We start from the raw sequence: 12,442 nt of genomic DNA on the forward strand, positions 1-12,442 counted from the left end.
TTCCGCCAACATAAAAGTTGAAGAGTGTAGAGGATAGAATTGTTCTTGTGAATTGAAAAATGATAGGTGATGGGTCATGGATGCTTGTGTCGAGGTTTACAATTTAAAAGTGCCTTGAGAGGAAGGAGGTAAACCATTTGAGGAGTGAGTTTTTGAATCCAAAGCAATGTTTGAGTAGTCTGCCTGTCGATATTTGTCAAATCCCTCACCTCCTTCCTTTCAGAAAACGAATTAAAACCTGGCTCTTTCCTCCGTCCTCTTAAACCCCCAACCATAGTTCAACCCCCGTCTAAGAACCTCTAGGAGTAGCCAACAGCGCCAGGATAACAGCCAGGTGACAGTCGCGCTTTATAAGTGTTTTAAATTAAATAAAATAAATAAATTTGGAGTGACCATGAACTACTGTAGCCAGCTTGATTTACTGATGCCATATAACATTGCACAGAATAACACAGAAGGTATGACACCTGAAAAGAGAGAAGACACTTGTGCTGAAGAGGACATCAGTTCACCAGGGATCTCATTAAAGCACTTTTCCAGAACCTTGAAACCGCCATTAAAGGATTAAGTTACTGCTAATAGTGCCACTTAATCAGATATAAAAACCCGTAATGGGAATCAATTCTAATCTGGTGACAATAGAATCTAAGTGCATGATTCCAAGTAGATCTAGTTAGCTTGCTTTACCATATTTTAGTTATTCACAAAACAAACTTTTTAAAAAACTGAAACAATGGTTAAAAAATTGCAATAGTTGTTCATACCTGGCAGTTCATTAGATCATATTGTAAACGTTCTCTCCATGTGTCCCGGGAAATGCATGCTTTCTCCCAGCGTGAATTCACTTGTCGCAGTCTGTTCTGAAGCTCTTTTGACTCAGCACTGTCTGCCTGCTGAAAGTCTTTACTGCTCAGGTTAGCAGAGATCACTAAAGCTTTGTGGTTATCAAAAGCTTTTATGATATCCTAAAAAGGAGTAAAGTCTATCAATATTCAGTGGTAGGAAAGCACCTTTGTGTGTACGCAAAACCGTTTTGACACACAGAAAAGATAGATAATCAAAACAAAATAGAACTTTTATCCATTGCAAATGAAGTCTACTGTTTTTCTTATGCAAAAGAAAGAAAAAAAAGGACAGCGGACAAAACCATTGTGCTGGGTTAGGCACTGAAAAACAGAATGTGCTCTAAAAAGTAGCTGTGAATGCAAGATTACATGAAAATAGTTATTGTTAAAAGAGGTATTTTTTTTGTTTTCGTGTATGCACTTACCTTAAGCTTTTTTACATTATCCTCTGTCTCTTGCATGCTGCTTGCTGGTCTCTTTTTCTGTTGTTCATCTAAGTCAGCCTCAATTTTCTCCAACCAATTAGTAAGAGCTGAAAGATCAGATATTAGCTGTTGCCACTGCTGCTGGTTTTGTTTCTTCTGAAACTGGTTTCGCGCCGCTTGTGCCTGAATGATCTCCCATCTTTCAATGACACCTGTGTACATAAAGCCAAATGTTACTTTACAGCATACTCTGTCAATGTTTTTTTCTTCCAGCCCAGTTCACTTCAAAGTTTGTTCCTAACTGAATAGAATTGGGAAAGAAAAGTCTAAACTTACTTAGACGGATATTTTAAAGTACAAATAATGGACCTAAAAGGCAATTGCTCATAAGGCATTGAGTTGCCAAAATAGTTCTCCCTTGAATGAAAAAGGATGAAAATCCCATACATAAACAACTTCTGTTTAAAATTGTATCCAATTTAAAATTCTCTGATGTGATCCATCAACACAGCCAATACTGCGTCTTGTCAATTGAGGAAGGTCAAGTTCCTACAAACTGAGGCAAGCGATATCCAGGAGTACCCTAAGATAGCAAGATACCAACATTAAAACCAATGTATTTTCTGATATATATATATATATATATATATATATATATATATATATATATATATATATATATATATATATATATATATATATATATATATTGTATTTAATTTGGGAGGGGGGGAGTTACATGACTCAAGTTGGCTAAGTGAATAGTACAGAAGGTAGCTGGCACCCTAAAAAGAGGTCACAGACCTCTAAGCATGCCCACTGTGAGAAAATGCTAATGACCAAATGGACAAGTGCCTGAAGCTCATTCCTGATGAAATGAGCATAGACTTCCATGGAGCAGGAGGCACTGGGATGGATTTAAAATATGAACTGTACACCATCATCAAACAGGATGTAAATGCAGTGGAAGATCGTCAGCAAAAAATATAAATATGTAGGTAACAAAAATTCAAGCAGGTCATTAAAAGTCACTCGCATCTTCAATGTACAATTTCAGAGGTCCAGACTGTAGTAGCTTTTGCCTTGAAAGCATATCATCTGGGGAAGATGGCTTTTACCTGTTGAGATAATCTTCTTTTACTGTCAATTCAAGAAAAAAAGCAGAAGAGGAAATGGCATATTACCCTCTTTAAAGTTTCCTTGACATGAATGCACATGCTCCTTCTGAAGAATTTGAGGGATTCAGCTGGTTGAAACTGGTTGCCACAGAATTTGGTAAACTATGACTACAGGTTTGCATACAGAGAAACTGGCATGTATCAGACTAAGCGACATACAGAATGAAGTTTGCTCTGAAGTAGTCATATGTAGAGTAGCATTGGGAAGTAGTGTTGAGCCCAGTAAATGGATGACCTCCCTGTCCACACATGAAAGAACTGTCCACAGGGCCTTGAGGCTTGTGATAAGAGAGAAACAATGAATAAGGCTATTGTGGTTCATCTACTAAGTTCCAGCTGGGTAGTATGAACAGTTTTACTAACAATATTAACTTTATAGAGCACCCCGGCTCCAAAGGAGTGTTAGGACACTTGACTTAGAACTCATCCCAAAACAAGAATGAATAGAACATGACAAATATATGGAGTAAGACAAACTTTGAGCAAAATCTTAGAGGACTGAGGCAGGAATTTGTTTAAGTAGATTTGGAAGAATTGACTGACTTGTGATATTCAGAGGGAGGGCATTCTAGAGGAAAGGTGCAAAACCTAAGAAGAGAGTTTCAGAACTAGGGAGGTTCTGAAGTTTGCTACTTCTAACTGTGGAAGTGTCAGCTTCAAAGTCTTCTTACACCACCAGCTACATAGTCTGATTAGGTTGTTGGTTGAGTATTAGTACATTTGGCAGGCTATCATACATTTGATTCTTGTCTTTACTGATAGCAAAAATATCACTGAGTACAGATGTGACGTGCATAACTGTCAACGATTTGTTGAACTGTAATGGGAAAACCATGAGAGACAACAAAACACAACTTGGTTGGTTTATCTCCTAATAAACAAGGTAGCAGAACCATATGTCAGACAAGGTACTACACAAATGCTTTGTTTGTTAGATACAAAATAAGTGCCATATGGAAAACATTCAACATTTTAAGAACATGCCAAAGAGCTTTAGAGAAAAGCGAAACTGTTCGAGTAACGTCTATACCCGCTTCATGAAAATAATAGAAGATAATGATCATGTACTTCCCGCATCCGGCAGTTTTCAAAGTGTGCCTCCAAAGGATATTATACCTCCAGATTTTCAGCTAATGCTGCGACAATATGTGGCTCAGGAAGTGGTCTATCTAATTCTTGTGTAAGTCATTTGCAGTGTAATGAGCTTGTGCAACTTATCACATGATAACACAACTGAACAAGCATGAAACCTGGAAAGCGGCTGCACGTGTTCCCATAGTACTCCAACAATCATGTGCCCAGAAATCAAACATTAATAAAAAGTGTCTCTGAATGATAACTATTGCAATCATTTTATACCCAGACATAACCATGACAAGTGTGTCAAGTGATGCAGATCCTTCTGCTGCCTTGCAAAACACATATTTGAATTGAATTATGTGACATAATGTTGGATAATGCAGAAAAATTCCATGTTTATGAAGCATGCACTGTAAGCAGTGATTTCATGCTACTTCTTCCCTCCATGGGTTTTCTTAATTTTCTTAATGAAAGCGCAAAATTGTTGTAGATCCTTTTGCTTTGACATATTTTTTTCAATCGACCACAGAAGGTGTGGATTGTGACTTCTTCACTAGTACCTTGCTGATTTTACATCAAAGAAGTGGCTGCCTGCCCATACACATACCACAATGTTCAAATCCAAATGATGAAATTGCTCAAGATTCCGTAATGCTATGAGTATATTACAACACACACTCTACCACTTGATAATTGGAGACCACGAGAAAGTAACCAGAGAAATCTTATGGATGGAGTGGGATCAATGATTTGAAAAAGGCAAGCAGTTAGCTCATAAATTAAAAAAAGGGATTGCTGTGATCTACATCCCGATAACAAATACTTGCTTCAAGACCAATTGAAAAGTTTTAGCTGCATTTTAAATGGGGTAGTTGTTCTCTAAATACCGTCACAATTGTCCACAGTTTACTTAATATTAGCTGCAAAAATTACCTGCTTGTCTCTCCGGTACCTCAATCGTTATAAGTCCTTCATCATCTTTGAGGTCGTCACTGGGCACATGTTGAAAGCTCACATCACTGACACCAGTATCAGGCTACAAAGACATAATTGTGTATAAAAAGCTTAACAGTCGAGCAGTTTTCAGATAAAGTACAAAATCAATTATCAATAACAAAACGGTTATTAAGCATATACCTGGAATTTAAGGCCTAATTTAGAATAAGATGCTAAATGGAAATCTCATGTGAAATGCTGAAAAGAAATCTGCAGTCAAATTTCTTTTCCCATACAGATAGTAAAGTTGAGGAAATTTCACTTGTGGTTTCTCCTTTATAATTAACGCTCCCTGTTTTCCGTTTTTATGGATTTTTACAGATAAATACAGACAGATGTGTTTTCTGTCTGCATATAGGTAACTCCAGGACTTTTGAAGCCCAACGAGCCATTCTTGCAAAAGAGACGCTCTCTGGGATTTCCAAGCCCTGCCATTTATGCAAGTCGAGGTAAATGTCAGCATCTATATAGTAAGTAGATAGAAAATTACCTGACTTCTCAGTCACCTCCAGCATGTAGACCATGCTGAACACCTTGTATGATATTCTAATTCCTCCTTCATCCAGATGTACTGTTGTTCATGAGCTTGAGCATTACCTTTGGTGACACTGGGCTAGCCCTTGCTGCAGACCACTACGGATCCATGATTTTTGCTAAGGACAGATCTGGAGCTGGCACCACTGTGGTCAGAAGCAGCACGGACAGCAGGATCAAGCAAAGAGGCCTGCAGAAGAGGAGGAGAAGCATTGCCCTGCCCTCGTCAAGGATCAGGCTGACTTCATCTGTGGTCAGTCACTGGCAGTGAACGGTTCTCTGGATGGAACATGGCTGCATGTGGCAACAATAAGTTAAACCTTTCTAAATATCAGAGGCATGGCCTCCTTGAAAAAAACAGCTTGCTGCAGAATTGGCAATGGTCTGGGGAACTTTAAGCTGCAACACATGGCTCAAGTCAGACACTGAAGCTGGATATCATGCACATTGTCTGTGAGATTTCTTCCAGGATTGGGAGCATCTGCACATCATCAAGATTCAGGGGCAATTCTTAAATGTCTTCCTTGACTTTTCTTTGATCTACATTACAAGGGTGACTTCTACTGAGATTGGCACCTCTTCTTATGTTCCACAAAGTAGAGCTTGGCTTCTCGTGCCCCGGATGTTTTTAAGTGCATCAGGGAACTTTTGCCACAGGACATAGACATGATGTGACTTCATCACCACCATTTGCTTATGTAATGTGCAGCACTCTTTAAATCACATTGGGTGAGAAAACATTTGTAGGAGCAGTGAGAAATTGACATCAGTGGGTAGGGGTGCTGCCTTTATGCAGCTCTTGTCTTTATGTCCGGAGGTTGGATGGACACAAAGTGATGGCCAGTTGTGCCACCTATCAGAGTGCAGGATCTAGTACTAGAGTTTCCAGATTCAATCTGGAGAGAGTAAAAAGATGAGGAATCTGAGGTTAGAAGTATTAATAAGAAGAAATGCTGGGAAGGCAACAATCAGCAATGGTGGGTGTTAAATTTACCTAGATTTAGAAATTAAGACTAGATGGGTTATGGTTCACATAGACAACTCCTGATATAGATGGAGTTACTAGCATATTAAATGTTTGATTTATAGGGAAATAAACTTTGTTGGACTTTGTAAGCGTGTGTGTAAATTAGAAATTCATGGTTACAATAAGAATTCAAGTTGTAGTCTCCTTTATCTACCACATACTTTAAAAGTGATGTAAATCTAAGGGGGAGGGAGATTAGAGCTATGTTCCAATAAATAAACATAGCCTTCCACATATAGTCAGAAAAATCATGCAGCAAGTCAATGCTTATGCCATAGTAGACATCATGATGGCCAAAGGATTACATAAAAGCTCCCTAAAACTTCCCAAACTGCCTTACATATGATACCTGGCAACTCTTCCCAGCTGCAAGCATTTGATCATAAGGAAAATCTTGCAAGATTAATTTCCACAAAAGGCTGCCTGGATTGTGAACTATTGAAAGCAATGCTACTGTCTAATGTCTTTGAAATGTGATTGTATTCATCCAGCTTATTACAGAAGGCTGGTTATGTATCAGAATATATATCTCCAGTCACATTTGTAGTTATGCTATTATGCGCCAACAGATAATCACACAAGTATAAAATCTGACAAAATCAACGTGGAATATACGAAAAAAAAAGCAGTTTATTGCAGAAACGTTTTAATAAGTCCCACTAAACTGCATATCAAATCTACAAGCATACCTCAAATTATAGATTGGCTACCTAGACATCACTTAATCTTATAATAAAAGTGGAGGCTTACAAGTCCTTGTTTAAATTGAGTGCTGGTCTCTGGGGTGGAGCTTCGAGGGTGTGCACTTCTAGAAATCGCAGGCTTTCTGGGTGTGTCATCATCAGCAGATCGCCATACATGAGATTCTGAGTTAGGTTTTCCTGCAACATAGACAGAATTATATTATTCACAAGCAAACATTTTGCAAGTTGAATGATACAAAATTTCCTTTATACAATATAGAAGTGCATCAAGAAAATTTTGAGACCACTTTAAGTATTTTTAACTTAATATATATAAAGCCAAGCAGTCATCATACTCATCTCTTCATAAGGTCCATTAGATGACGCAAAACAATGGTACAAATTTTGTCACATATGGCATTAATGCTTGTGTTGCATGATATAAAATGAGAGCAGGGATACATTCCTTGATGTACCTTATCCATTTGGGGGTGGGGGTGGTACCACATACTCACTAAAAATGTATTAATAAAGGAAAATATAATTGTATCTATTCAACTTACAATTGTGGTCATTTACAAAACTTTCTATTGAAACACTGCTATATTAGTGATAACATGATCTTTTGTTTTCAATGGAACGATGGGTGCACCAAGGTATAGTGTGAAAAGATGACGATTCACAACTTTTCTTGCACTGCAAGCATGTTTGCAAAATGTACATAGAGATTTGGAAGGTGATGAAATGTGAGCCATGCACCTATGTGACCTCTGCTATACTACGATAAGGCATCATTTATTATCACATGGATCATGTGGCGTGGTATAAGCTGATTTAATGGGACGTCAGGAGCCCCAATTTGCAGATCATTGCCAAGAGGGATATTAAATGTTAGCTTAAGAATACGTACCTTGCCACAGGAACAAAAACAAATAAAGTGGATTGTGAAAGGTTCTTTAAAGCATGTTAACTGAGCCACGTTAAAGTGTGCCATATGTATTGGAGAGGAAGATTATATAGAATCAAATATTATACTCCAATTTACAAAGCAGGAATAACCTTGCAATGAAAATATCTTTGCATGAAACATATTAATGTTTAGAAGTACTGCACAAGACATCTCTTCTGGACAGATGGTGAACAGCTTTGCTTAAATAGCATGTTGTTCTTCAGTGCAAAGATACCATGGAATAAGGCAGAGATATATGGTTTTCACACAAGGGAGAGGTTAAATGGTGCGCATGAAAAAGCCTGAGAAGGACAGTGTGCCACAGTGATTTTGCCATGTTGAGACACATGCAACGGCAGGTGCCTACCAGAAGATGCTTTCAAAGCTTTTGTAGTCATTTTAACATATGCGTCTGGACTTTCTGTGACCTCTACATCTGAAAGAGAATAATGTCATTTTTCTCACTGGTCACATAGAAGGTAACTTCCAGCCAATGAAAAACATTGCAATGTGCACAGAAAGCAATTAAAACATTTTAGGTTAGGTTACTCTGGGTTGAGGAATACAAAGTTTGTTATAAATTACCATGCCCACAGAAATGTGGATACTGCTGTTTAAACACATGGCCAAATCTGTTAATGTAATGAACATTGCTTTGCTTACCTGACAGAGCACTGTAATATGCACCATCACCATCTTCATCCTCATCTTCATGAGAAGAAGAGCCGCCAACATCAACTGTATGATCCCATTCCAATGGAATGGAGTCTACACTGACAGGTGTCTCACGGCCTGACATTTCATGACCTGGAGCCGGTGGCATGAGATGACACAGGGATGGTTGAGGCACCTCAAGGTTGACACTCGTCTGCCAAGTAGAATTCTGCATCTCACGAGAGTCTTCAGACTCCATCTCATTTTCTGAAGTGTCTTTTTCATCTTCATATCCCTAAAAATATTTTTAAAAAATCGTATTTTATGTAGTTCCCAGATACACTTTTAAATTATATACTTTCAATATCAATGATGCAACAGTGTCAAACTTATGAGTTAAAATTAAATCAGTGAAATAAAGAAACATAAATGTAAATTGAAGTGAAGACGCATAGGGCCTGATTACAGATGCCCTAATAAATTATGACCACTAAACAAATTCTTTTTTATGCAGGAGTCGGTTTTACGAGTTGCACAAAATTTATAACACCCGGTAATTGCCTGATGCGTTAAAGCCAGTTTCTCCAGATAAATGTTGTCGGTCAAACTTGCCAAAATTTACCAGGGCAAAAAATGCACTATAGCCCCATTTTATGAGCCATTTTCTTGAGCAATACTTGTGATAGGTGGTATTTATCACACCTTATACATTCGGAATACATATGTATCAAATTTTATCAGGTGTGATAAATTCCAGATAATTGTATACTCAGTAACCTTCTTATAAAGCTATGTTTTTGTACATTGATTCCAAGTATCAAATTTAACTGAACCATCTGCTGTTAACACTGAGAAATAAGCCAGAAAAGTTTATGATTCAAGATTATAATATCCTGGAGCTAAACGTTAAATGGCAATGTCTAGTATACCAACTACTTCAGATTTTTCTGTCAAGTTCGGAACAAATAGAATGAGAAAATTCCTCCCTGTAAAGAACTTTCAAGCAGGAGTTATTTTCTCATTTCCTTCAAATTAGAATACTGTAACTCTCTTTCTAAAAGTATTAATAATAGCTTTTGGACTATTTTGAAGGTGATGGTAATAGGACTTGCATTAAAAGACAACAAGAGTCCTCTCCATCCTCCTGTAGATTCCTCCACCCTTCAACAGCTTTCTCAATGGCAGAGCTGTGGCTTGACCATCTGGCAGTGAAGACTAAGCCTGAAATTGCATCAGACTTGCTTCCCATGCCGGTCCACTGTCATTTTCAGGAGCGCCACCTATGTACAACAGCGTCCAGTGCAACATTGTGGTCTTGCACAGAACTGCACAAAACATCTCCCTGGGATGCAGCAAAAAGCTCCTAGGATACAGGGGGGCAATTAAGTGTTTCTAATTCCCCAACAGGTGACAGAAATGGCATTACACCACACTATCATGAATCTTAATATGCTGTCTCCCTTCATCCAAAGGTGGGGTTGATGTATTATTCCATCAAACCAGTGGCTGATTGGTCTAGTCTTTATGGCCACTACCTGGCCCTTAGCCTGTGAACCGAAATAGATTTGTCAAATACAGACAATCAGGTTAAAGTCCATTCTGAGAGATTCCAACACCCAAAACCAACCAGTTTTGAAACAACTTCACTAGTTGATTATGAAGTAAAAGAGAGATTCCAATTTAACAAGAACAATAAGATCAGATCGGCCATGTTGAAGGTGTCAGTCTATATTATTCTGTAGCATCTACAAAATGACATGTGTTTATTTTTTTTAGTGATCCGAGTTGGCTCAGTTACTAAAAACAAGAAAAAATCATGAAAGCATTTTTTTTCTCAAAAAAGCGAGTGGTGAAATCAACACAAGGATGGGGGTGCTGTGGCATCTGGAGGAAGCTACATGGGGATGGAATAAACACAGAGGACTTTAGGAGAGAAGAAAATGGAGAGGGGTGAAGGAAATGGAAGAGAGAGAGAGCAATGCGGAGCTGGTGGGAAAAAGTACATGGGCAAAAAAGCAATGAAAGAGAAGCACACAAGAGTAAGGGCATCACAGAAGGGTGCAGGGCAGAAGCACATGAGCAGAGAAGGAGCAACACAAGTGTGGTGAAGGTGGGAGAAGTACATGAGGTAGACAGCTTGAAAACATATGTACTCTTTTAGAGTGCTTAAACAAAAAGAAAAAAGTAGCACCTAGAAAAGCGAGTAGCGTAAGTCACAGTGATGCGTCCATGTTCGAAGAAAGAGACAATCACACGAAAAGCAAAGAAAGCCCGCACACCATTATGAATGAGCAGCAACCAAATGAGAGTGACAATAAAACCAGGCAAAGGCAAACAATGAGTGAGTCATAAGCTACTATAAGCTAACAATATATGTCAAAATAGACAGCACATGCGCTGTCTAGTAGGCAAAACATAAAAACGAGAAATAAAAAGGCTGTGGTCCAAAAAGAGGTATGGTAATAGCACACAGCTGGAAGAGCACATGCAACTGTATTCCTGAGAAAGTACACCTGAACAATTGGTGTGGTGCAACTCAATCTTGGGGGTGATAGCAAACCCCATCAATGTACTCAAATTCCTTATGGCAATATATAATTTTAAATCTGATTACCACATTAAATTCATATTGCGTGGGATGCCATTTATTCAGAAAGGTGAAAGGAGTGTTTCCTGAAGTGGACTTTCGGGATTTCCGTCTGATATATACCTCAACTGGACATTTGTCTACTACCTCGCTTACAAATATGTCAGGAGGCATACATATCCCAATACATAGTCATTGGTATCTACATGAACATACAGGAATTTACAGAGGCTAGGGTTTACACCTCTACATTACAAGCCTCTTCTCTGATATGAGTCCATGATGTATTTGGTAAAGCAACCACTAGGAACACGAGAACTGCGTAGCAGGTTTGGTAGAAACCTTCACTATGATTTTTTAAATATCATTTTTACCACAATTTGGAGCGAGACTGTATTTGAGCACGTGCATGGTTTAACTTTCTGTTTTTTTACATGACACGTGTTTCCACTAGTTTTTCATGGCTTGCAGTGATAACCAACCGTGTTATTTTGTTTGCAGTAACACACAGATGATAAAGCATGTCTTAAAGAGGAGATATGCACTTCTTTTGTGTGCATGTCCTATATGCTGCCATTATGTTTTGCTTCACTTTAAGTTGTATTTGGATGTCACATAAACTCATGAACCCTGCATAATCAGTCAACGTTTGCCCTCCAGCAGAAACACAGTGCTGGTATCAAATTTGTGTTTGCTGGTGACGTATGTATGCAGTTAGGGAACCAACTTAGGGAATTTTGGGGATCCCGGTCCCGATGAAATCCCGATGAAATCCCGTAGGGGGCCACATACAGGGCTGAAACATGTTGACCTGCCGGATATCAGAGTAGTAACTTCTTCAGTACATACAATCTGCTTTTAACTATCTCACTGTTGTCTCACCATTAAATGGAAAATTCCTAGTGTAGGCAGTCAAAAGTTTTATTTCTTTCCTGTCTGGATACTTCTCCCCATTACCCTGCAAAGTACCCTCAATATTTCAGAGCGCCCATCTGCCATCAGAGGATTCTTTGTTGCGTGCGGGATGACCAATGATGACGAGAAACATCCTTTACAACGTAACTGGTACAATGCAGTACCGTTACGATGCAGGTTTAACAACTATCGCTGGAGGGCGCTCTAGGATAGGGGATAGTTTAATTTACTATCCAACACCTTCCCTACTATCCACGGGGACTGGTGTTGGAATAGTAAATTAAACTATTCAATATCAGCGCCCCCCAACGCAAGTCGTTGTAACGACTTGCGTTGTTAAAACTGCGTCTGAAAGGGACACGTTGTAACGGTACGCATTGTACCGTCATACATCCAATGATGACACATGACACCCAGGCTTGTGTGTTGGGTCATCCTGTGCAATTCAGGTTCTTGAAACTAGGGTATTTTTTCCACACAAATGATACAGAGGTTTTCTTAGCCTCATTTAGTTACTTCTCCTGTATACGGTGGTAAGCTGCAACTAGGTATTTCCTCAACAGTGTCTG

At 38.7% G+C, this 12,442-nt stretch overlaps 1 protein-coding gene across 1 annotated transcript in view; it reads right to left on the reverse strand.

Moving 5' to 3' along the window:
• SYNE2 (spectrin repeat containing nuclear envelope protein 2) overlaps positions 1-12,442 on the reverse strand; it is a 1,750,628-nt gene that overhangs the window by 55,449 nt on the left and 1,682,737 nt on the right. Inside the window, exons 145-150 of the mRNA XM_086937933.1 lie at positions 8,381-8,666; positions 8,085-8,153; positions 6,836-6,966; positions 4,462-4,564; positions 1,271-1,482; positions 765-965 (exon numbers count right to left, since the gene is read on the reverse strand). Coding sequence (XP_086794059.1) covers positions 765-965; positions 1,271-1,482; positions 4,462-4,564; positions 6,836-6,966; positions 8,085-8,153; positions 8,381-8,666 — 1,002 coding nt within the window. The remainder of the gene's footprint in view (positions 1-764; positions 966-1,270; positions 1,483-4,461; positions 4,565-6,835; positions 6,967-8,084; positions 8,154-8,380; positions 8,667-12,442) is intronic.

The sequence above is a fragment of the Lissotriton vulgaris genome, chromosome 9, assembly GCF_964263255.1.
Source record: "Lissotriton vulgaris chromosome 9, aLisVul1.2, whole genome shotgun sequence".
In the NCBI taxonomy this organism is placed as follows: domain Eukaryota; kingdom Metazoa; phylum Chordata; class Amphibia; order Caudata; family Salamandridae; genus Lissotriton; species Lissotriton vulgaris.